Raw genomic sequence first — 26,014 nt, 5'->3', positions numbered from 1 at the left:
ACAGAGCGGGACGACAGCGGCGCCCCCTGTCTGTGAAGGCCTGTCCTCACCTGCTCTCGGTCGCTCCTGCGCTTGTCCTCCTCTCTCCTCCGCTCCTCGTCTTCTTTCCTCCGTCGGTCCATCTCCTCCATCCGCCGCTTCTCCTCCTGCTCGCGGCGCCGCTGCTCTCGCTCCTGCTGCCGCCGCATCTCCCGCTCACGTCTCTGTTGCTTTAGGACGAAAACACCGGACATTTGCACTTTACACACTGACAAACAAATCATTAAAGGCACAGAAACCTTACAGTCTGTTAAAAGTTTGTTCTTTTCATCATGACTTCAGCTTCATTGGATTATTTAAAGCTCATTCTTGTTTGTGTGTTTGTTGTTACCTCCTCGAGCCGCCGCCGCTGCTCCTTCTGCTGCTCGATGCGCTTCTGCCGCTCGGCCAGTAGTTGGCGCTTGTACTCCTCCTGCTCCCGGAGCTGCTGCTCCTGCAGGAGCTGCTGCCGCCGCAGAGCCTCCGACCGCTCCTTGTTCTCCTGCTGCAGGCGGATGAAGTCGCGCCGCAGCGTGGACTCGCCGGGAACGTTCACGATGGAGCTGCGGGAGGAGGGGGCGGAGTTACAACCGGGACCAGAACACCCTGGACCCCAAACGCTCTGGACCCCAAACACTCTGGACCCCAAACACTCTGGACCCCAAACACTCTGGACCCCAAACACTCCGGACCCCAAACACTCTGGACCCCAAACACTCTGGACCCCAAACACCCTGGACCCCAAACACTCTGGACCCCAAACACCCTGGACCCCAAACACTCCGGACCCCAAACACTCCGGACCCCAAACACTCCGGACCCCAAACACTCCGGACCCCAAACACTCCGGACCCCAAACACTCCGGACCCCAAACACTCCGGACCCCAAACACCCTGGACCCCAAACACCCTGGACCCCAAACACCCTGGACCCCAAACACCCTGGACCCCAAACACTCTGGACCCCAAACACTCCGGACCCCAAACACTCCGGACCCCAAACACCCTGGACCCCAAACACCCTGGACCCCAAACACCCTGGACCCCAAACACTCTGGACCCCAGACACCCTGGACCCCAAACACTCCGGACCCCAAACACCCTGGACCCCAAACACTCTGGACCCCAAACACCCTGGACCCCAAACACTCTGGACCCCAAACACTCCGGACCCCAAACACCCTGGACCCCAAACACTCCGGACCCCAAACACCCTGGACCCCAAACACTCCGTACCCAAACCTCCCACTTTAAACCATCCGACTAAACCAGGAGCAGGTTAAACTCGTACCTGGGCTCTCCTTCCTGCTCCGGCGGGTCCTCGTCCTCCTCCTCGCTGCCGCTGTACTCGTACTCCGTCTCATCTGGAAAACAGAGACAACGTTAGGAATCACAGAGTGTTTAAGAGCAGCTGAACCTCTCTGGGACCCGGGACTCTTACCCTTCTCGCCCCTCTTCTTCTTGGTGCGGTCGATGTGGTCCTTGAGCTGGATGCGCACCTGCCTCTCGTTGGGCTGGTCCCGGATGAAGGGGTGCTTGAGGAGCTGGTCCGTGGGCGGCCTCTGCGTGTAGTTCTTCACCAGGCAGCCCTCGATGAAGCTGAAGAACTTCTTGGACCACTTCTTGGACTTGAGTCTGGGCGGGGGGTTCCTGGGGATGAGGAAGAGCGCCCGCATCGGGTGCATGTCGCAAAGCGCTGCGGCACAAAGAGAGTCAGGTTCACTTTAATGCCAGACGATCAGTGAAAAGAACGAGCTGCAGGTGAATGAGGACAACGTAAATATAGAGACATGGATTTAAACTTCTGCTGCAGATCACTCACATAAATATGAGGTAAATGTATTGTAAGTGTAAGTGCGAGTGATGATAAAATGAGAGAAAACGACACATAACGCCCACAGAAACTCAAAGCGTGACTCACGAGGAGCTCCTTCTGCCATCTCGATGGCCGTGATGCCGCAGGACCACAGGTCGCTCTGCGGGCGAGAGGAGGGCGTTAGTTCCGCTCGTGTGGTCAGAAACAGAGAAACACGGACAGTGAGCGCGGGTTTAACTCCTCACCCTGTAGTCGTATGTGGCGTCCGGGTTCTCGTCACACGCGATCACCTCCGGGGCCATCCAGTACGGCGTCCCGATGAAGGTGTTCCTGCGGCCCACGGTGCGGTCCAGCTGGGCGCTCACTCCGAAGTCCACTGGGAGACAAATATCAGTTCCATTAATCGCTTGGCTGTAAATGGTGTTTTATCACATAAAGTGGTACACTAAGTAAACACTACAGACCCTAACTTTAAAAATAAAGTAGGTTTTCATAAAAAACACACAATTATCATGTCATTTTTGCTCTATTAGAGTCTGTGTTTACAAGAAAACGATTAATCAATGAATAAAAAAAGTTGTGGACTATTTCAATAACTGATTTGTTGTCGATTAATCGATTAGTTGTTTCAGCCCTAATGATGTCATCGCCCCCATTTCCTGGTCCAACAGAACTTTAGCCGTATTCACTATAATAGGATTGATCTGACTGTAACCTGCTGTAGAGCCGACGACAAGGCTTTTTCTAAACATCTGATCACAAAGAAATATTACATTTACTCTGGTGACACTTTTCTGGCATTAATTATCAAATTATTTTTTCGATTCACATGAAGGCTTGTTTTAACCTCTCAACTCCCGCCTGAATCGAGTGGATCTTTTTCCTCACGTCATCAGATATTTTTTCCGTATTCAACTCATTTTTGTAACTTTTTTGTCACATTTTTGTCTTTTTTTCATCAATTTTTTACCAAATATCTGTCATTTTTTTTCCACATTTTTGTTTCATTTTTTTGGGTCATTTTTTGTCATTTTTTTTAACCAAATTTTTGTCATTTGTTTTGTCACATTTAGTCATTTTTTTGTCATTTTTTGTTACATTTTTTGTAAATTTCTTGTCAATGTTTTCTCGCTTCTTTGTCACATTTCCATCATTGTTTTCGTCTCAGTTTTGTTGCTTTTTTCACAGCTTTTTTCCAGAAGCTTTTGGACTGGGGTAAAGCCAAACTGGAGAAAATGTGCTCGGTTCAGGTGGGAGTTAAGGGGTTAAATAAAAAAATATCTTTTTGAGATAAATCATTCTAATGTTGTTGGCCTTTTGTCTGCTGTTATTTATGGGTATTGTAAAGTACAGGAAGTTAGTGATACTCAGCTCTAGATACAATCCTCTGCATCCTGAGTGACAGCGTCCTCCCAAAATACAAAGTTCAACAGGATCCGATACAGTAAAATTGATGAGGCCTCGTTTATAAATCAATATAAGGAACTTTAAGACCTAACCCCACATGTTCAGCAAATGTTAGATTTTTTAATGCTGAATTCTGTCCAGTCTGAGGAGGTTAAAAGCGTCCCGTACCCAGTTTGACCTCCGCGTTCTCCGTGAGCAGCACGTTCTGGCCCTTGATGTCTCGGTGGATGACGTGGTGAGCGTGGAGGTGCGCCAGGCCCTGGGCAGAAGAACAAACACACGGAGGTCACACGGAGGTCACACGGAGGTCACACGGAGGTCACACGGAGGTCACACAGAGGTCACACGGAGGTCACACAGGGGTCACACGTATGTAACGAGAGGTGACGGAGGAGCAGGACTCACCCGGAGGATCTCTCTGGAGATGTAGGCGATCCAGTCCTCCTTCAGCTGGTTTCCTTTGGTGTTCTTGACCAGGTCTGTGATGGAGCCGGCGCCGCAGAACTCCATCACCAGCTGAAAACACAAACGCGCCGGTTACAGACGGAGAACAGCCGGCGTCCGCTCCTCCAGGTCAGTTTTATAGAAGACGAACCCAGAGCTGGTCGTCGTGTCCCGGCGGGCTCTTCTTGATGAACGCTCCGTAGTACGTGGCGATGTTCCTGTGGTGAGAATACTTCTTCAGCATGTTGATCTCCAGCTTGATCTCCTCCTCTTCATCCTGAAACACGAGGAGCAGAGTTACAGACAGCAGGAAGACGCGCTCAAAGCTCTGATCCATATTCAGCATCGGTATCGGAGCCGATCCAGGCCGACAGCGCTGCTAATGCTATCGCTGCTAATGCTATCGCTGCTAATGCTATCGCTGCTAATGCTATCGCTGCTAATGCTATCGCTGCTAATGCTATCGCTGCTGATGCTATCACTGCTGATGCTATCGCTGCTGATGCTGTCGCTGCTAATGCTATCGCTGCTAATGCTATCGCTGCTGATGCTATCGCTGCTAATGCTATCGCTGCTAATGCTATCGCTGCTGATGCTATCGCTAACCTACACCCCAACTCCCTGAGGACGGTCTGCAGCCGCTAACACATGCAGTCATTTAGCTTTTACAGACTGACTCATTAACCTCTGAACTCCCACCTGAACCGAGCACATTTTCTCCAGCTTTACCCCAATCCAAAAGCTTCTGGACAAAAGGTGTGAAAATAGCAACAAAACTGAGACGAAAACAAGGATGAAAATGTGACAAAAAATTAACAAAAAATGTAATAAAAAAAAGACAAAATTTGACAAAAAAGTGACAAAAAATTGACGGAAAAAATTACGAAAAAGTGTCAAAAAATTGACAAAAAATGACAAAAAATTGACAAAAAAATACAAAAAAATTATAAAAATTCGACCAAAAAAAATTGCTAAAATGAGTTGAATACCCAACAAAAAAAGGATGGAAGAAAAATCTGCTGACGTGAGGAAAAAGATCCTCTCGGTTCAGGCGGGAGTTAAGAGGTTAATTCACGACAATAAAATCGGTTTGTTTTGCAGAGTTGATATCGTGATCTCAGAAATCAAAATTATTTGGCCGAGATAATCGTGACCAAAGTGTCATCATCGTCCCGTCCCTCTTTCCTACAGGCAAATATAACAAACGGATTCAACATGAACTCTCTTCAGTTATGTGGACGTTGTGCCCCCTAGTGGTCAGTGCATGATAATTATCCATGTGCTCTAGTGTTTATGTCGTGCAGATAAAGCAGACAGTAAAACTCTGCCGTCTTTGTTGCGTCAGTGCGATTCTAAACTCTCGTCTTCACTTTCCGCTCCGGTTTCAGATATTCCGATCGGCCCCGAGGCGTCGTCGTGAAAGCAGCTGTCAGCGAGACAAATCCATGTTCAGGAATAAACGTCCGCATGAGTTACGACTCGTGTCTGTCCCGGGGCGTTCAGGGGCGTCAGGGGCACCTGCGCTCACCTGTGGAGACGCTCGGCAGAAGGACCTGTCGTGACGCTGGTGAATCAGAGTTAGTCAGAGGAGCGAGGTCTGCACAAGTCAGGGCTGAGCCTGGACAGGACAGGGCTGCAGGCGGAGAGGAACCTGAGAGGTCTCCATGTGAAACTCTGCTGTCCATGACTGACGACATGGATACGAGACAGTTCTCTGTCATTTTAACTTTTCATCTAAAAATAAAAGATTTTCCTGCAACAGAAACTAAATAAATAATGAGCTGAATAAATGAGGTCGGGATTAGATATAGAAAAATCCCAGTGGTGTTTGTCTCCTGTTGAAACCCTGTGTAACAACATCTCCTCTTCAGTAACTTCTACAAAGTCAAATTTAATATGTTTAATGCCTAAATACTATTTTTTTTGGTCACAGCCTTTCCTGCTACACGTGGATACCAAACATGTCAGTATTTGTGAATGAAGAAGTGCGGGAAAGACCAGGGAACGAGACAGCCATGTTGAGGACACTTTCCACTTTTTAAAAAAAAAACTTTTTCACAATTTTCCAAACTGTTTCCCATGCAGGAAACCATGACCATGTTTGGATTACAGCGTCACCTCGGTCACAGCCTTTCCTGCTACACGTGGATACCAAACAGGTCGGCTGTTGTGAATGGATAAGCGTGGGACAGACAGAGCAGCCTTCGCTCTGCCTGATCCCGTCAGCAGGAAGGGTCTGGGCGGTGCTTGGATGGAGACCGTTTGAGAACACCAGGAAGGGTGAATGTAGTGAGTGGTTGGTGGTGGTGGGAGGGGCCGATGGCGCAGACTGGGTGCCTCGCTTCCATCAGTCTACCCCAGGGCATATTGTAATGTAAAGCGTCTGTGAGTGTCCAGAAAACAGCTATATAGAGGATAATATTACATCACTGTGTATCATACTGGGTCAAGCTGTAAAGTCGTATTGTCTCTGTCAGAGCCTTGACTGTGGAGCTCAGGCTCTCAGACAATCTCAGGGTCTGCATCCCTTTTCTGTGGAAGCACAGACAGACTTGCCAGTAGGACTAGCACAATGTCTCGAGTTCGTGTCTCCGGGTCCCGAACCGATGGTAAATAAACTTCTCCTGTATAACTGCTGCTTATTCTTCATCCATCCTCTCTAACACAATTGTTCATTCTCTAACAGAGTTTGGTCCGTCCAAACTGCAGCAGCGCTCGGGACTTTTCAGGCTGAATAATTTCCACTTGAGAACAATCGTCTCTCACTCAGACACAGCTCCTTTTCTCCGTCGGCGTCTGAGGCGTCTCTGTCTGAGCTTCATTATGTGGATTTATCCCATTTCCACAAACAGCCGCTGACGCACTGAGCTCAGGCCTCTATTGTTCTGATCAGACGCCGACGCCGAAGCTGCTTTACGCTTCATACATTAACTACTCCAACGATCTGCATGAAGGAAGGGAAAACTGAAACTCACCTCGGTGACGTCCATGACCTTGATGGCAGCCAGCTGACCGGTCTTGACATGTCGGCCCTGAGAGACACAGAGGAGTTAAAGAAGTCATTCAAACAAAAGGATCGGATCATTTAAACAAAGCACAACAGACGAATTGAAACGCTGAGAATGACGGCGGTTTTATTTCTGAAGTCATCGTGAAGCTAAAGTTTCCGTCCTGAGCAGCCGGTTCGACCACATTCAGTTTATCCTTTCGGTAAATAACAGCAGCTCTGAGGCTTCATGTCCTCAAGATTATTCCTTTATTTTACCCCAAAATCCTTTATCATTTTTCTAGAGGTCAAACAATGCCGATATTTGGGGATTTTACAATATCGTCTATCGGCCGATCTAGCTCCAATAAAAGCCGATATCTCCAGGACGGAAAGACATAGAGCCAGGGCTTTAAAGCGAGTTCTCCAAAATTGGTTAGTTACAAGTTTGATAAACATAAGTTTGACTAAAACCTCAGTGAACATGGACCTGCTGTTTGTCATTTGAAGCTCAGAACCTGGAGAATTCAATCGCTGAGTTAGTTTTAACCTCCACTGTTGTAATTTAGATCGTCGTGAAAAATGCAGTGGCTAGCAACAGTATGCTAATGCTCAGGACAAGTGTTTTTACAGGATTATAGACCAGACATTTGGAAAAATCGGCCCAAATATCGGCTGAACAGGGCAAGGCGATGTGGCCTCAAATCTATATCACAATATAAAAAAGAAATATCACGACAACGATGCATTTGACCATTTAACTGACAATGGACAAATGACTTCAAAATCCCAGCCTTACGTCTATTGAAGATGAATTCAGTGTTTTTTTTAACCTCTTACCACCCGCCAAAACCAAATGCATGCTCTCCTCTTTGCCATTGTCGTCACTTTTTATTTCCCTTATGTGTTTTTGTCACTTTTTTATGGCACTTTTGTTACTTTTTTGCTGGATTTTTGTCCTTTTTTTTTGCTGGATTTTTGTCCTTTTTTTTGTTTTTGCTGGATTTTTGTCCTTTTTTGCTGGATTTTTGTCTCTTTTTTTTGCTGGATTTTTGTCATTTTTTGTTGGATTTTTGTCTTTTTTTTGCTGGATTTTTGTCTTTTTTTGCTGGATTTTTGTCTTTTTTTGCTGGATTTTTGACTTTTTTTTTTATGGATTTTTGTCTTTTTTTGCTGGATTTTTGTCATTTTTGTCAATTTACATCCTCATTTTCTTCTTGTTTTTTGTCGTCATTTTGAAGAAGCTTTTAGATTTGGAGAATTTGGAGAACAGGAGAAAACATGTTCTGGTGGAAGTTAAGAGGTTGACATCATACTAAATTCTTCACAAATATGATCCACTCTAGGAGTTTACGTCCTTCATTTCATTTTGCCTTTTAAGCGCCTTTGTTTCTCCTGCTGTGATGGAGCCGAGCATAGCATAAATTATATCATATCAAAAAATTATATCGCGATAATAACGATATGTGACGAAATGGCCCACCCTGACTGAACATATCGGTCTTAGAAAAACGCAAATCGGTCGAGCTCCACATCTCGACATTGGAGTTAACCTATATATTATACATTTGTCTATCTTCCGAATATGATCTTGTAGACGATGTATTGGTCAAAAATATCGGCCAGCTCTAGTTCCACGTTTATTTAGAAGCGTTTAAAGTGTTGAACGATTTTACAGACAGATTTGTTTATTTATTTGGAAAGAGAAAAGGCCTCAGTGTGAGTTTAAAGAAGCAGAAATATATGATATAAATATGACACATTGTAATCTGTTGTCAGAGTAAAGGGGCGGGGCTGCTCCGTGGGATGAGGGAAAGTCCGTCTGGATTCACAGAGGGATTAGTGGAAGGAGAAGGATGCGGTTTGGGGGAAATGGCCTCACTCTGCTGTTCCCACAGAGTGAGCTCATCGGAGGGAAGGCCGGGATGTGAACCGCTGAACATGTGCAACACAGAAACCCGGACGAGCATCCCGGACCAGAGCAGATGAGTCAGAGCCGGGGGAAAAATGGCGTCTCAGCAGAAAAGAGGCCGAGGGAGCAGAGGGAGCAGGGCAGGGCCTGACAACACTACGGTACAGCGGTGCATTCCAGAGCGCAGCACACTGACCCACTTCCCAGAGCAGGACAGGAACCAGGGGGAAGAAGCTGGATCGGCATCACAGCGGCGGGACAGGATTTCAAAATAAAACAGGATACATGTGCCACAGTTTAGTTTGGCTTTTCTGCTTCAGCCTTGTTTTGGAGCAGATCTAGTGACACTTATTTCATTTGTACTTGATACTTTGATACTTACTGCTAGGGCTGGGCGACATCGAACAAAATTAATCTCTCAATATTTTTGGGACTCTGGAGAGCGATGTTGAAGTGATATTTTTGTAAAACATCAGAAATATGTAAAAATGTGCCGCAAACAAATACATTTATATACAGCTTTATCGCCCTAAAAGTCTGCCCTGAACAGACGACAAAAAGGGCCGAAAAAATTAGACGTCGATCAATTTTCTAAGGCCGATGCCGATATGCTCGGCCGATATTTTTGACCGATATTTCCAAATGTCTGATCTATAATCCTGAAAAAACATGGCTGCAGAAACTAGGACTGCCTAGTTTCTGTCCCAGCTTTGAGCTTTAGTGAAACCTGTATCTAACCAGTTTTCATCGTGATGTTTTTCTGCTCCCCTGAGACTTAGGAAGTTGTGACAGGAGGACTCTTTTAAGAGGACTTTGCTCTTTCCAATGAAAATAATGGGAAGTCGATCACTTTCTGGTCCGGAGATACCGGCTTTCATCAGCGCTAGATCAGCCGATACCCGATAGTGTAAAATCCCCAAATATTGGCCCGATATATCGGTCGTCCTATCGAAAAATATTTTTTTCCCAATTTTCCCAGATTTGTTACTATTATTTTTTTTTCTCTTTTTTTACATTTCTTCCACTTCCCCAATTTTCACCCATTTTTTTCTTTTGCCATTTTTCTTCCATGTGCCCAATTCCAATTTACCCCCCCTCCTTTTTTTCCTTAAAAAAAAAGAAAATTATACTTTTTTTTTAGTTTGTTCCACTCCTCAATATCCTCCTATTTATTTCTTTTTTCACTCTATTTCCTCCACTTTTCCTTCTATTTTGCCACCAATATTTTTCCACTTTAACAGTGATTTCGATGATCTTGTAGACAACATATTGCTCAGCTTTACTTACAGCAAATACTTTTACTCAAATCATGAAATCATGTATTTGACCAACACTGGTACGACTTCATGTAAATCTAAAACTCATTTAGTGAACTTTACATTTCCATTATCTTATTCAAAACATATTGAAATCATATTTCCTGTTCTCTTTCAAAGTCACACAGCGTCATGTTTTGTTTCTTTCTTCCCATGTGGTGAATGATAGTAAAGAGGGAGTATTTTGAGGAGATAAGGCTGTAGTTTAGTAAAAGCAGAGGTATGCAGCGGCAGGAGACTCCCCAGTCCTTATAAAGGCACAAGTCCAGGGTCCTGAAGTGATTTAACAAAGCTGCTTTTTCAATATTTGTACCGGCCTGAACATATCGAACCATAGAGCTATAGTTTAGGAAAGATTTAACCATTCTTGGTTTTCGACACCCAAACTAAATTATTTGTCAAATACAACCAGAAAACTGATTAATAATGTTGATTTATTCATTTTCCTTCCATTTCATTTCTTTTGCATTAGTAACACTTGAGGTGAAACAATTAAGAAACTTCCTGTAACGACAAAAGGGTTGACAGTTTTTGTTTCGTGTGGATCGGTCCAGCTGTTACAGATATAAACTATAAACCAAGCCCATAGTTCAGTGTTTTCATACCTAGTTACAATACTCTAAACTGCACCAACTTCATTTGAAATTATGGGCTGTTTACAATGTTGTTTTGATCTGTGAACGCAACCTATTGCAACAATAGGTGGCGCTAGAGCCGCAAAATCAATCACAGAGCGTTATCTACCAGTGAACTAAACCATCTGTGCACCACTGATAACTGCTCATACAGGCAGCACAAAGTCAAATATGATGCTTCTACTGCCACAAAACCAACAAATCAAAGCACTTGTTTCTAGAGCAGAGGAATCACGTATGTTTGAGTGAATTTAACAACAAAACATGACTAAAACGTGCCAGATATTTAACAAAACATGTCGTTAAATGTGTCTAAACACATATTTTATGTATTTTCAATAAATTTATAAAGTAAACAATCCAACTATGTCATAATTTTCAAAGCCCTAAACTGGATTAGCAGCTTTAAAACGCAATATGGCCGTGTGTCAAGAGTATATTTAGTGATAAAGGATATTGTACTTGTATAATTTGCTAATTGCGACCTTTAAAACTGAACTTTCTCCAATTTCTTCACCAACAAAAACTGAATTAAGAATATATTTTCCAACAACATAAAAGATACAGAGACTATAGTACAGTAGTTCAACAGCTCATAAATACTAAAAAACCCGGACAATGCTAACCTGGCTAACCGTTAGCTTCATGCTACGGTGTGCTAACGCTAGCAACTAGTGCCGTTTTTCGCTTCTACTAAACAATTCGCTGTGAATAAACATCCATATGGACCCGATTTTGGCTTGACTTCATTGTTATGTGATAAATATGTTAATAGTCCACCAGAAAACGGAAAAAAAGAGTGAAAAATTGCGATTCCCACGCCCTCTTATGACGCATAGCCTCCGTTTAGTGATTTTATGCTAATAACGGCTAATGACAAATGTACAAGCTAAACTAGCAGGGATTTGTTTAAACTAGATCACATTTGGGGCACGAATAAGTCAGAATATGCAGGTTTAAAGTGGTTCAACAGCTCATAAATACATTTAAAAAAACGGACAATGCTAACCAGGCTAACCTTTAGCTTCATTCTACGGGATGCTAACGCTAGCGACTAGTGTCATTTTTCGCTTCTACTGAACAATTCCCGGTGAATTAACATCCATTTGGACTTAGATAGATTAATATAAGCCTTGGTTTGCCACAAAAAGGTAAAATTCACTCTACCTTTTTTGCCAAAGAATGTTGTCAGACATGTCCATGTACCCGAGCCTTACTTGTACATGAATTTTCGTTCAATGAAAAAAACATTAAAAAAAACATCTATATGGACCCGATTTTGCCTTGACTATATTTGTGTGTGATAAATGTGTTTATAATCCGCCAGAAAACGGATAAAAAGAGTGACAAAAAGCGATTCCCACGCCCCCCTATGACGCGTAACCATCTGTATTATTGATTTCATGCTAATAACGGCTAATGACAAATGTAGAAGCTAAAAGGTAGCGCGGATCTGTGTAAACTAGAAGAGATTTGGGGCATGAACAAATCAGAATGTGCAGGTTTAAAGTGGTTTCACGACAGATGAGCCTGGACAGATGTTATTGTTCATGTTTAAAGCGCTCCGGCGCGTCTCAGCTCCGTGCACTGTCATTGTGGGAATTGCCCCCTCCAGCCTCCGTCACGCAAACGCACCCAAACCGCGATCAAGGGAGGGGGGAACATTCAGCTCCACGATCCGAGCGGCCCGTGGTCTGTGTGCGCTCTTATTGTCCCACCACGGCACCCGATGTGCAAAGAAAACAAGCGGCGTGGACGGCGCAGGCCACGCACGACAACACCGCGCGCGACTAACCTTGTACACTTGTCCGTAGGTGCCATTGCCGACCACTTCCACCAGCTCGAATATCCCGGCCGGGTCCTGTCGAGACACAAACACACGCGTTATGCAAACTGTTAGGCTGATTTTCTTCCGTTCTGGGGCGAGCGGGGACCGGGAGTGGACCAGCTGTTGCGCCGCGTTCCGAATCCAGCGCGCCTTGAACAAAGAAAATCAGACAGTGGCAACACCTCGCCTCGATCCAGCAGCCGCTTCCGAGCGCTTTTACGCACGAAAACAACGCCAGGCCGGGGCGATTCTCCACACAAACGGCCTCGCTCGCGTTCAGAGGCGTCGGATCTGCGAGAAATCGGTTAAAACGTGACGGAAATCGCGGAGAAAACGACCCACCCGCAGTGAAGCTAGGTCTATGTCCACTAGACTTTTGGCTGGGGAGTCGTTCGCCATGTTTGGGTTCGCGTCGGGGGCCTCTCCTTGGCGGCGCTGATGGGGGGGTTTAATGCCCGCTCATGTGGCGGAGGGTCCTGGAGGGGCTTGCGGGGGCAGGCTCGGTCCGCGGGTCCGCTCCTGGGCTCCGGTTTCGGGGCTAGATTCCGTGTTGTGTCGGCTCCATGTTGAGGTGGCAGCGCCGCTGTGTTCGGGAGAGAGGCGAGGGCTGGAGGCCAGACGGGCTTCCGGTGCACGCCTTCAAAATAAAAGCGTGACGTTACTCCGACTCTGCGACGACCGTGAAATGTGTGTTCTCCTCATAGACTGTAAAACATAAATAATAAAATAATAATAAATAAATAAAATAAAACAAATTTAAATAAAATAAAATAAATAGAAAAAAATAAATTAAAAATATATATATAAAAAAAAAAAAACATGACAATAAAATAAAATAAAATAAAATAAAATCTCCTTCTGGGCAGAGAAAAAACACCTGAAATATTCAGGAAAAAAATGCGATGAAAACGTGACAAAATATGAGATAAAAAATGTGACGAAAAATGTACTCGAGAGTCCCATCAAACAGCATTTTGTAATAACTGTTCAGAATGTAATAAACGCGTAACGTTCATTGTGTAATAAAACCGCATCTTGTAATAAAATAGATCTCTGCAAACTATCAGCAGTGAGTAACACATGGTTGAATACGTCATCATTTACAAAGTTTACTAACCATTGTCTACACGTATGAGCATCTAAACAGAGGAAGGACCCGCTGTAATGACCCACATCACCAGGAGGGGGCTCCACAGGACTTATAACTAAATCATTCATGTGAAAATTCAACAATTCTTTCTTCTCTGTTGCCCTGGGTTAAATGCAAAAGAAAGGAGTAAAAGTTCTGACGCCCGTTTCACACAAATGACAGAAACACAAGGTTTTTTATTAGACAATAACTTTATTCCTAGATCAGTGTTTATTAGAAAAACTTAAAAATATTAATATTATAAATAAACATGTAACAGATGTGAGGGGTTTTAAATAGCTATAAGCAGTCCAGTGACTTCGAGTACTTTTACTGCATACGTTACTTCAAAAACTTCATACTGTCCTGGTTTAGATCAAGTTTAGTCCAGTTTTTGTGATTTGTCAACAAATATTTTGTCGTCATTTTAGTCAAAGTCATATTTTTGCAACTAAAATTAGACAAAATAAAAAGTAGTTAATGAAAATCCCCAGATATTTCAATATTCAGCAAATCTGAAAATGAATAATATCCTTTCGTTTAAAGAGTAGCGCTCGCTCCGTCTGCTCCTGCGTCTCCTTTGCTTCAGTATGTTTTATATACCAACAAAACTTTCATTTCTTAAGGCTCATTCATACTTCATAGGACGCAAGAACGTTGTTCTTTCACCGAGAGCTGCATTACCAGGGAAACGTCTTCAGTTACAAGACGTTTCCATGGTTACAAGGCAAAAATGACACATTTATTCTTGCGTCTTATGACGTACCGGTAAAACTCGGAACATTAGAATATTGTGAAAAGTGCATTTATTTCTGTTATTGAACTTAAAATGTGAAACTAATGTAAGATGTAAGAATGTAAGACTCATGACAAAGTGACATATGTCAAACCTTTGTTTGTTTTAATTCTGATGAGTAAGTACGGCTCACAGTCGAGCTACCCGGGAGGAGCCCGGGGCCTCGTGGAAGACCCAGGACACGCATGTCTCCGAGCCGGCCTGGTGTGGCCTCGGGGTCCGTGCCCTCGCGACCCGGCCCCGGATAAAGAGGAAGAAATGGATGGATGTCTTACAGTCCATTTCAAATCATTCTAATTTTATGAGATTTTGATTTTGGGGTTTGTAGAAAACTGAGCCATAATAATCAAAATTACAACAAATAAAGGCTGTACATGCGTCACTTTGCATGTAACGAGTCTGTCATATATTAGTTTCACAGTTTAAGAAGTGAATGCACTTTTTAACGATATATAATTTCCGTGTTACACCTGGACACTGAGCTTTTAGGCACAAACTAAACCAAAGTAAACAAAAGCACTTTTTCAAACTCCACATCCTCCAGTTTTCCTAAAGAGGTCGTTCAAACTTTCAGAGGCGTCTCTTTAAGGCGAGACGCTGCAGCTGGAAAGGGACAAACTCTACAATTATTGATTTGAAACAAAATCCAGGCATTTTATACATAAACATGGGCAGGTGAATCCAGAGGCGGACACACCCAGAGAGAAGTGGGAGCCTCCAGAGAATGAGAATGGAGGCAGACATTACTCCGATACCAGACTGGTGCAGTTTAACCTCCTCCTCCTGCAGCGTCTCGCCCACAAAGTTAAAATCCTTCTGGTTTGGAAACGTGCAGGTGCAAAGGTGTAAAAAACCTAACAATATCAGAAATGGTGAAAAATCCCATATTTCCGCTCACAAAGGAAGTGTTCGTGGACATAAAGTGCAGACAGAGAAAGAAAAACATGTATAACAGGCGTAGAATTCGTAACTCTAGATCTCGGCGCGTTGAGTCCAGTTCTCGTGGAGCAGGAAGTCGGGCCGGTCGTAGCCGAACAGCTCGAAGTCGCCCCTGTACCTGGCGTAGAGGCGGCGCACGTCCCGCCTCCCGACGCCCCTGAAGTACCGCTGGACCTTGGTGCGGTTGTACCTGGTGATGCCGGGCGGGATGTGCGGGTAGGCCACCAGGCCGCGGATGAGCGCCCTCTGCAGGATGTGCGGCGCGTCCTGCTCCAGCGTCTCGTGGTGGCCGATGACGTCGTAGTGGATCTGGCAGGGCGCGCACAGCTCCGTGAACGTGACCCAGTGGATGATGTGGGCGCCGAACTGCCGGTCCAGCCTCCCGCGGCCCTCGCCGTCGCCCAGGTAACGCACGAAGTCGTCGAAGCGCAGCCCCGTCGAGCGATCCTCGCCTGCAGGGGGCGACAAGCAGAAGTCATCAGTAAAACAGTGACGTTCAGCGGCAGAGCAGCGGTGAAAGCAGCTTTGTTTTCTTACTGGTAATAGATTTGGGTAAAACCAAACTGAAAATGTGTTGTTCAGGTGGGGGTGATGTGTGTGTAAACAGGGCCGGAGTTAAGAAAAATGGGCCCCGGGGCTAAAGTTTATACAGGGCCCCCCATAATCAATCAATATTTATTTATATAGGCCTGAACAAAAAAATTGAGCTCCGTGGCCCTCGCGGAAGAACCTTTGCTACTGCCAGACGGGTGGGGGGTCTGGGGGTCCTCCCACAGAGATCTTCTTTATTCAAATGGTGCATTTTCATGTATTTGAACACAGGGGTTCCCAAACTTTTTTGTCCGGGACCCCAAAAATTGACATAGACAACTCGGGACCCCCAGAGTATAAAGTTATTGTCTCTTATGCCACTTCACGGCAGAAAAAAAACATTTTAAAATCCAGTTAATTTGCACTTAAAGGGGGGGTTTATGCAAAATGGACATTTTCAAGCTTTACCTCGTGTTATTCTGTCATTCCCTCATTAGAAACATGCCTGAAGTGTTGCCTTGGCACATTCACGTATTTTTGAGTAATCTGTAAAAACTCTGATGGCGGCCATTTTAGGGATAGGTTTGCCTGAGTCCTCCTAGGAACGCCCCCACCTCCTGGAGACGCCTCCGAGCTTTCGTCACCAGCCGAGTAACCAACCACTGCCCCTCAGCAGAACCCCCTCCCCACTGATGCCACAGACAGCGTGTGGAGGGGGCGTGTCTAAAGGCTCAGAGGTTCTTAAAGAGACAGAGGCCTATTTCAAGACATTCACTACAGCCATTTTGAGAGAGACATTTTATACAAGGCAGTTATTCTAATTTACTGATTTACATTTACAGACCAACAGAAGGTTTGTCATCATTGTAGTGTGATATAGACGGTGCTATGGGACTGACAAAAGCAGAATACCCCCTCTTTAAACAGTTTATTTTGAATATTTGAATGAATTTCACAAATAAAACACTGTTTCACACACATAAATATACTGTAAACAGCAGCATTTTTCTGTTTAGTTCATCTTGAAATCCTCTGGGGACCCCCACCCAAGACCCCCACTTTGGGAACCATATTTTTAACAGACCAACATGTTTTTTCTCAGTGTCTACTTAATGAAAATGAGTCAGACCTTGTTTAGAACTAATTTAGACCTGGTTTAGTCCTGATAAATGTGAGGGAGTTTGCAAAGAGAGAGGGAACTAGTTTACAGCCCGCACTGAGCCCAGGGGCCCTTCGACCTGCTGGGCCCCCCTGGCTTGGCCCCTGCAAACATCCAGCCTTGTGTGTAAATATAGTATTAAATAATAATAATGTGTATTCTGTTCCATGACTAGTTTAAAGTGTGCTCCTTGTTAATGGAGCGTTGAGGGGGCGTGGTCTCACCCTCTCGCTCCTGCTCGCGGTGGAGGCGCCGGTACTTGCGGATGATGGCGGGCGCGATGTCGTGCTTGTACCACGGCTCGAAGCGCGGGTTCAGCACGAACTTGTCTTTGAACGCGGAGATGAGGCGCTCGAACGGGTCCCGCACGATCAGGAACTTGAAGTAACTGCTCAGTCTGCGAGGAGGAGGAGGAGGAGGAGGAGGAGGAGGAGGAGGAGGAGGAGGAGGAGGAAGAGGAGGGTGAGGAGTGAGGAGGAGGAGGAGGAGGAGGAGGAGGAGGAGGAGGAGGAGGAGGAAGAAGAGGAGGAGGAGGAGGAGGAGGAGGAGGAGGAAGAGGAGGAGGGTGAGGAGGAGGAGGAGGAGGAAGAGAAGGAGGAGGACGAGGAGGAGGAGGAGGAGGAAGAGGAGGAGGAGGAGGAGGAAGAGGAGGAAGAGGAGGAGGAGGAAGAGGAGGAGGAGGAAGAGGAGGAAGAGGAGGAGGAGGAGGAAGAGGAAGAGGAGGAGGAGGAGGAGGAGGAAGAGGAGGAGGAGGAAGAGGAGGAAGAGGAGGAGGAGGAAGAGGAGGAGGAGGAGGAGGAGGAAGAGACAAGAGGAAACGTCAGAAAATAAATATGGTAAATAGAGAGTGTGGTCCTTTATTTACTTTGAAGTTCAAACTAAAATGTTAATGAGGAAACTGGACACAAGTCTCTCAGTAAACCTTTAACCCCCGCCTTAACCGAGCAGAGGTTCTCCAGGTCGGCTTTACCCAAATGTAAAAGCTTCTAGGGAAAAAAGTCAAAGCAGAAAAAATGTGATAAAAAATGTCAAAAAATTGCTGAAAAAAAAGTGGCAAAAATGTGATTAAAAAGTGGAAAAAAGGCAGAGACTAAGAGGTTAAACCACTGTAGGATAAAGTATCAGTAGTAGTAGTAGTAGTAGAGTGCAGTACCTCTCTGTGACCTCCGTGGGGCTGTAGGATAAAGTATCAGTAGTAGTAGTAGTAGTAGAGTGCAGTACCTCTCTGTGACCTCCGTGGGGCTGTAGGATAAAGTATCAGTAGTAGTTTCAGTAGTAGTAGTAGTAGAGTGCAGTACCTCTCTGTGACCTCCGTGGGGCTGTAGGATAAAGTATCAGTAGTAGTAGTAGTAGAGTGCAGTACCTCTCTGTGACCTCCGTGGGGCTGTAGGATAAAGTATCAGTAGTAGTAGTAGTAGTAGTAGAGTGCAGTACCTCTCTGTGACCTCCGTGGGGCTGTAGGATAAAGTATCAGTAGTAGTAGTAGTAGTAGAGTGCAGTACCTCTCTGTGACCCTCCGTGGGGCTGTAGGAGCTCAGTCTGGGCAGCCCGTTCTTCTCGTGGTCGTGGACGATGTTTTCAGGGATGGCCTCCACGCTCGGGAACGCTCCTGAAAACAAAACACAGTCTCACACTTTTGTTTTCTGCTCCTGCTTTCGATACTTTGATTTCTCCGCTTCGTTACCGTTGAGCACGATGAGGACCTTCTTCCACTGCGTGTTTCCACTTTGGGCGTCTGGCAGAAGAGGATCTTTCGCATTGTCGCTGACGAAGATTCGATCCAGGACGAACTTGGTCACCGGGACGTGCGTGAGGTTCTTCAGGCTCGGGTCGGCGCAGACGGACGAGAGCCGGGCGTTCCTCTGGTCGATCACGGACTGCCACGGCGACGATGGGTCAGAGGGGGCGCTAGAGGGCTGCGGGAGCCGGGGCACAGTTTACATGAGGCGGTGGAATATCTGCATCCGAAACCCCAGATCTTTCAGCCAGTGTGTGCCTGTAGAGCGCCCCCTGCAGTGTGTTACCTGTAGTGCGCCCCCCTGCAGTGTGTTACCTGTAGTGCGGTCCTGGAGGTGGACTTGACTCGGCTCGACCTGGTCCCAGACTCGGTCCAGTTCAGAGAAACCACCCTCTCTCCATATCCTGCACAAAACAGCAGCAGCAGCAGTGAGGATTTCATCTGATCTTTTACTGGAACAGCTTTACCTACATTGTGCTTTGATTTTGTGACATTTTAGTTACAAAGATTTGCTAAGAGGGAATTTTAGTTATTGTGTCTCCTTGTTTTTTGTGGTTCAAAGCTCAATTAATCAGGCAGGGAAAAAAATGTATTCTTTCCTTCCTTTATCCTTTCCTTCATTCTTCTCTACTTTCCTTCTTTATTTCCTTTATTCATTAATTCTTTCCTTCCTTCCTATTTATCAGTGGAAAAAAATCAGTAAAATGTAAAATTCCTCCTTGTTTTTGGTTTCACACCTCAGTAAATCTGGAGCAGGTCTGTTATTTACCCTCACATTCAAACATTAAAAAGCCGTTAAGAGAGAAAACTAAAGCCCTAAACATAGATAAGTCTAAAGATAAGTTTAAAGGAATAGGCCACCGTTTTTACATACTGAGATATGTTCTTACCTAACCTTAGCCGAGTTAATATAACCCCGTCTGGTCTTTGTCCGTGCGCTCTGTCCACGTAAACGCAGCCTCTCCCACATGTCACATAGCTCCAAAAAAGCTCACGATAGAAGCTACCAAGCTCTTCCACGTGTTCCCTATTTAAATAAAGTTACGTGAAGTGTTTTCATGCGAAGTATATTTACACAGAAATGTAACATGTCGATTTTATAAGCAGATAAAAAGGGGAACTATATTGTGAGGCGTAATGATACAGGAGCACAACGTCCCGCGCAGTAACTCCTAAAGACTTCCCCGCTCACTTCCGTCAATAGAAGCTGCGTGACTTGTACAGAGCCTTTTACAACAAGTAGAAAATATATTTTGGGAAAGTGCTGCACATTCCTACCTCATGGTGGAGCTCCTGAGTCCTGTGTCGTCGTCCGGGTGAGTTGTAAATCTGTGAAACATTACTACACTATATACTTTCTGCTTGTTATCACAGCCCGGCACGATGCACGTAAAAGGCATCGTTCACAAGTTACCCACGCTTCTTCAACTGTTCTCTGCTGCTCTACAAGTCACGCAGCTTCTACTGACGGAAGTGAGCGGGGAAGTCTTTAGGAGTTACTGCGCGGACGCTGTGCTCCTGTATCATTACGCCTCACAATATAGTTCCCCTTTTTATCTGCTTATAAAATCCACATGTTACATTTCTGTGTAAATATACTTCGCATGAAAACACTTCACGTAACTTTATTTAAATAGGGAACATGTGGAAGAGCTTGGTAGCTTCTATCGTGAGCTTTTTGGAGCTATGTGACATGTGGCAGAGGCACGGACAAAGACCAGACGGGGATATATTAACTCGACTAAGGTTAGGTAAGAACATATCTCAGTATGTAAAAACGGTGGCCTATTCCTTTAAAGATGAGTCTACAGATAAGTCTAAAGATAAGTTTAAAGGTAAGTTTAAAGGTAAGTTTACAGATAAGTGTATAAGATAATGTAAGTGTCAGGCGTGGTCCTCACCGTCCGTGGCCCTGAAGTTGATGTATTTGGTGACGAACATGAGGATGAGGAGGACCCAGCCGCAGGCGCCGAGCAGCAGCCAGTGATGCCTCATGTCAGCGCGGAATCACACCCACAACCTCCCGCTCCGAACCCCTCAACCCATGGGCCACGCACGCCCACACTCCCGGGCAGCCCACCGGGACGGGGGGGTCACGCCTCAGCTCCCGGGCAGCCGACCGGGACGGGGGGGTCACGCCTCAGCCGACCGGGACGGGGGGGGGTCACGCCTCAGCCGACCGGGACGGGGGGGGGGGGGGGTCACGCCTCTGCTCCCGGCAGCCCACCGGGACGGGGGGGGGTCAGGCCTCTGCTCCGGGCAGCCCACCGGGACGGGGGGGGGTCAGGCCTCTGCTCCCGGGCAGCCCACCGGGACGGGGGGGTCTTCAGCGCCGCCTGATGGACGGACAGACCAGACACATTTAAAGACACAAACTCAACCAAACAGATTAAAGTGAGAAATGTAGAAATATGTGTAAAGTTATTAACCGCGACTGAACCAACACAACAACTGGAACCTGCACTTTTTATTCAGTTTAGAGCGTTTAGTTTTTTGGCCTCATGAACTGGAGGCTCCGCTTTTCCATCAGCTGTTTGTGGAAACGCCTCGGAAAAATAAACGACATTTTAACAAGTGTCGGGAGGAGCCGAGTCCAACCCAATGACAGAGAGCGAGAGAGGGGGGAGAGAGAGAGGGAGAAACAGAGAGGGGAGAGAGAGGGGAGAGAGAGAGAGGGGGAGAGAGGAGAGAGGGGGGGAGAGAGAGAGAGAGAGAGAGAGAGAGAGAGAGAGAGAGGAGAGAGAGAGAGAGGGGGAGAGAGGAGAGAGGGGGAGAGAGAGAGAGAGAGAGAGAGAGAGGGGGGAGAGAGAGGGAGAGAGAGGGAGAGGAGAGAGGAGAGAGGGGGAGAGAGAGAGAGGGAGAGAGAGGGAGAGAGAAATAAATAAAGATCTTCTTCTATCTCCAATGTCGATATCATTTCAAACAGCTTCAAATGGTTTGCTTCTAACTATGTCACTTCTCGTCAGTGTCCACAAAAATGGTCAAACTAAAGAAAGGTGGGAACAATTTAAAAAAAACAAATGGGAAAATGAAAATGAGGAAAGTGTCATTGATTTTTGCCAACCTCGCCCAGCCCTGGATGAGTAACCCCTCCCTGTCTCTGTTTGCTTTGAAATAAGAGGCGAAATGTCCAACAGTAAAACTACAGTAATGGAAGCTTTGTTTACTGTGGACAAACCCACTCCTGTCCTTCCACAAACACACATTCAAACACAACCAACACAACATCCTCCATCACTGTGTTGGAAAGTGACTCACATTATGGAAACGAACCAGCAACTTTCAGACACGTTTAGACCCGGTGACGAAAAGACAATTTTTTACTTTAATAACATTGATTTACTAAATATTTACAGTCCTCACGATCTGCGACCATTCACGCTCCAATTTCAGCCCAAAAGTGCGATTATTGTTGAAACGGTCCCGCGGAGTTAGCGTTAGCCGTGAGCGCCGCTAGCATCACATCTGCCTCCGCCTGCGACACACGGGTGACTTTTACCGCTGTTTCTCGCGTTATTTTACGGTGTTTTTAGGGTTTTGTCGCAGTCGGAGCTTCGTGTCTCACCCCCGGGCTCGCGCAGTCACTCCAGCTCCGCAGAAATCCAGAGGAAACGAGTCAAATGTGCCGGAAAAATGACAGGAATATCCCATGATTTCACAGCAGCCCAGGGCCGCGCTTCTTCTGCCGCGCGGACCCGGAGAGCAACGGACATGAGCGGGAGGAGCGGCCCCTGCTGGACACGAGCGGAATACACGATACATTATGTTTACAGTGTCAGAGTCAGTAGTAAAAATAAATAAATAAATAAATAAAATAAAATAAAATAAAATAAAATAAAATAAAATAAAATAAAATAAAATAAAATAAAATAAAATAAAATAAAATAAAATAAAATAAAATAAAATAAAATAAAATAAAATAAAATAAAATAAAATAAATAAAAATAAATAAATTTGAAAGCTAAGACCCACAAAACTGATATTTTTCCTTGCGTTGTTGCTGTGTTGTGTCACCTTTTTTATTTATTTATTTTCTTTTTGGTCACATTTTTGTTGAATTTTTGTCAGTTTTTGGTTGAATTTTTGTCACTTTTTGGTTGAATTTTGTCACATTTTTGTTGAATCTTTGTCACATTTTTGTTGAATTTTTGTCAGTTTTTGGTTGAATTTTTGTCACTTTTTGGTTGAATTTTTGTCACTTTTTGGTTGAATTTTTGTCACATTTTTGTTGAATTTTTGTCACTTTTTGTTGATTTTTTTCCCATTTTCGTAGATTTTTTGTCACTTTTTGGTTGAATTTTTGTCACATTTTTGTTGATTTTTTTCACATTTTTGTAGAATTTTTGTCACTTTTTTGTTGAAATTTTGTCACTTTTTGGTTGAATTTTTGTCACATTTTGTTGAATTTTTGTCACATTTTTGTTGCGTTTACATCTTTGTTTTCTTCTCATTTTTGTGGCTGTTTTGGTGCTTTTTTCCCAAGAAGCTTTTTGATTGGGGTAAAGCCAAACTAGAGAAAATGTGATCCGTTCAGGTGGGAGTTATAGCAGTAGATTCAGCATTTTTGGCTAATGGGCCTGATAAATACGTCTGTTCAGTAACTCTCTGTGGAGTTACTGATTGTGGGGGGGGGGGATTTCACTATAGAGTTCGGGAAAGTCCACAGTTACCATGGAGATCCGCCATCTTTGCAGCCGTTAGCATACATTTCCATAGACTAATATTAGCTAAAAACAGTATAAAAAGTGGAGAAAAAGCCGTGGAACAGCTCCGTTAACTGCAGAGTCACTGCTGGTAAATACATACTGTGGTGTCCAAGGGTTTTAATGTGAACAATAACTCCAGTATTTTAACTTTTAAAATCTCTATTAATTTACAATTGCTGCTAATCCCATAATGCTTTGCCATATGACGTCACATTCCTGAACTGTATATAGCGGCAACAACAAAATGATACAAAACTCTCTTTGACAATTCTTTGAAAAACAATATTTTATTCTAATAAAGACAAAGTTTTAAAATGAAGAAAAAATGAAGGCGCCGAAAAATCCAATGAAAAAGTTACAAAAAAGCACCAAAAAACAACAAAAAGGTGACGACAACGTGGCAACAAAATCTTGGATCAGTTTTGTAGGTCTTAGCTTTCAAATGAGGGCTCACACTGGTCAATTCATAGGCTGTAAACTCCAGTCAAGAAGCTTCTAGATTTGGACACAGCCAGAGTGAAAAAAAATGTTGCTGGTTCAGGTGGGGGTTAAGAGGTTAAAAAGTGTCAACTCAGTGAAAAGCTTTACATTCACTAAACACTGAAACATGAGTCTGAACAAACTCATCACATCTGTACGGCCTCTCTCCAGTGTGGATCCTCGTCATGTGTGTTTTGAGGCCGGATGACACAGTAAAGGTCTTCCCACACTGCTCACATCTGTATGGCTTCTCTCCAGTGTGGATCCTCACGTGACGTTTTAGATCATGTGATGCAGTAAATCCTTTCCCACACTGCTCAGAGCTGTATGTCTGTGTGCGGGGCGGCTGCAGAGGCTGAGCTGGGTCCTTTTCTCTGCAGACAGAAACAGGAGTTAGTGTTGTGTCACATTATTCTGTAAAACACTAATGTAGTTTGACCTGGTGTGACCCTCCCCCTCCCTCTGTTCTCACTCACACAGACAGTATCACCCCCCCCCCCCCCCCCCCCCCCTCCCCCGTCAGCTCACCGTGAATCAGCAACTAATCTGTTTTTAAATCACTGTCTGAGCCAATGGGAAAGCGCTTCTCTTTGGTCCTCATGGCGGGCGAAACTGCTGTAACACCCCCATGTTATTGTGATAATCAGGTACATTACAATACAGCTCAATTTAGTAAAGTATCTTAAAGCTTAACTCTTCTCTAAACTTTTTATTACATTTTTGCAACTTATTGTGATACAGAAATCTCTCTCCCAAACCCAGAGCCGCCTAAACACAAAGCAAAGAATTCTTAAAGGCTTTGTTGAAGTTGATGCTCGAACATGGTAGATTCTGAGCACTCTGGTTAAAGACTCTTTCTCCAGCCCCTCAGGTAAAGAAGTAAACAATAACACAAACACGTAATCAGGAAAGAAATACATTAACCTCAAATAATATACTAACTCAATGCAATGTTTATATTGGCCACAAGATGGAGCCATGCGGTTAAATCTGCAGCCTCCTCCTCAGCATCACTGCGGTCAGTGAGGAGGCGCGAGGTCAGTTATAAAACTTTTATTCGCCACTAAAATCGACTCAATTGAAGCAGTTTTGACGCTCATTATATATTACCTTTATGTCGACTTAAATTGTGATAAATATAATAATATAAAAATCTAACTTTTTTCGAATATGACACTGTTGTCTGTTTGTTCCCGCTGATAAAACGCGCGTGTAAATCTGATAAAAGAGAAGTTTGTGTGAATCAGTGATGAGTTAAAGCTTCCTGACGTGAGGCGTGTGGGCTCAGCGCGAGCGCGGCCCCCGGCGTGACAGCCATGTTGCATCTCCACCGTGTCCTGCGTCAAGTTACCGACGGGAACGGCCGATCAATACGGAAGTAAAACGCTCTTTCCTTCAGAGTGTTCATCACGTTTCACTTGTGACGAAAAATAATGAGAAATGAAACTCTTCTCGTGCGGATCAATCACATTTATAAAACAAAAGGGGGGGGGAATATTGAATAATCAGGAAAAGAAATTGGGGGGAGGAGGGAATGGAAAAAATGTGGGGATAAAATCAGGGTTAAAATGGAAAATTAAAAAAAAAAAAAAATGGGGGGAAAATTGTGAACATTTTGGGGAAATCAGGGGGGAAATGGGGGAAAAGTTTGAAAAAATCAGGACTAAAGTGGGGAAAAATTGGGGAAAATGAAAAAAAAAATGAGGGAAAAATCGGGAAAATATGGGAACAAAGACAAATTGGGGGAAAATCAGGGAAACAATTGGGGAAAGATTGAAAAAATAAGGGAAAATTTGGGAAAATATGGGAACATGAAAAGAAAAATGGGGGTAAATTTTGGAAAAATCAGGACAAAAGTGGAAAAAAATTGGGGGGAAAATTGAAAAACAAATGGGGGAAATTAGGATAAAATTGAGAAAAAATTGGGAAAATTGAGGTAAAATTAAGGGATAAAGTGTTTTTTCTGCTCTGCTCAATACAATTGTCTTTTTAGCGACAACGTCATTTATATGTAGATGTTTCATGTGATTTTGTACATACATTGCTTTTTCCAGTCCATTAATAGTATTGGTATAGTATATATTAGTATAGTGTTAGAAGTTGTAATGATGAGGGTTTAGTAACTGAGTGGCACAAATTCGAAATTACAAATAAAACAGGCAAAAAGGACACAA

At 44.5% G+C, this 26,014-nt stretch overlaps 3 protein-coding genes across 6 annotated transcripts in view; 1 reads left to right on the top strand and 2 right to left on the bottom strand.

Annotated features, from left to right (window-relative positions):
- Window positions 1–12,986, bottom strand: part of LOC306982163 (mitogen-activated protein kinase kinase kinase kinase 4-like) — a 29,048-nt gene extending 16,062 nt beyond the window's left edge. For all 4 annotated transcript variants that reach the window (XM_079581975.1, XM_079581977.1, XM_079581976.1 and 1 more), the window contains exons 1-12: window positions 12,705–12,986; window positions 12,330–12,395; window positions 6,661–6,717; window positions 3,837–3,962; window positions 3,647–3,757; window positions 3,410–3,500; window positions 2,080–2,210; window positions 1,940–1,994; window positions 1,460–1,714; window positions 1,310–1,382; window positions 371–581; window positions 51–209 (exon numbers count right to left, since the gene is read on the bottom strand). In XM_079581975.1, coding sequence (XP_079438101.1) covers window positions 51–209; window positions 371–581; window positions 1,310–1,382; window positions 1,460–1,714; window positions 1,940–1,994; window positions 2,080–2,210; window positions 3,410–3,500; window positions 3,647–3,757; window positions 3,837–3,962; window positions 6,661–6,717; window positions 12,330–12,395; window positions 12,705–12,761 — 1,392 coding nt within the window. In that variant the 5' untranslated portion in view covers window positions 12,762–12,986. The remainder of the gene's footprint in view (window positions 1–50; window positions 210–370; window positions 582–1,309; window positions 1,383–1,459; window positions 1,715–1,939; window positions 1,995–2,079; window positions 2,211–3,409; window positions 3,501–3,646; window positions 3,758–3,836; window positions 3,963–6,660; window positions 6,718–12,329; window positions 12,396–12,704) is intronic.
- A 2,083-nt stretch (window positions 12,987–15,069) lies between these two features.
- Window positions 15,070–22,338, bottom strand: chst10 (carbohydrate sulfotransferase 10). Its single transcript, XM_079582066.1, is given in 11 exon segments — window positions 15,070–15,678; window positions 17,141–17,313; window positions 18,351–18,379; window positions 18,449–18,525; window positions 18,601–18,642; window positions 18,645–18,672; window positions 18,674–18,832; window positions 18,970–19,058; window positions 20,556–20,749; window positions 20,980–20,990; window positions 22,220–22,338. Coding segments are annotated over 9 exon segments (1,110 nt in total). The 5' UTR covers window positions 20,650–20,749; window positions 20,980–20,990; window positions 22,220–22,338; the 3' UTR covers window positions 15,070–15,259.
- Window positions 17,367–17,747, top strand: LOC306981917 (uncharacterized protein; the record flags this gene model as incomplete). The annotated part of the gene is made up of 1 exon (XM_079581656.1): window positions 17,367–17,747. A coding segment is annotated over one exon (381 nt), but the record flags the coding sequence as incomplete, so codon positions are not given.
- Window positions 22,339–26,014: the final 3,676 nt, after the last annotated feature.

Source organism: Gobius niger (assembly GCF_951799975.1).
Source record: "Gobius niger genome assembly, chromosome: 23".
Taxonomy (NCBI): Eukaryota; Metazoa; Chordata; class Actinopteri; order Gobiiformes; family Gobiidae; genus Gobius; species Gobius niger.
The sequence above is the reverse complement of the archived record's forward strand: the minus strand, read 5'-3'. Positions and strand labels throughout refer to the sequence as shown.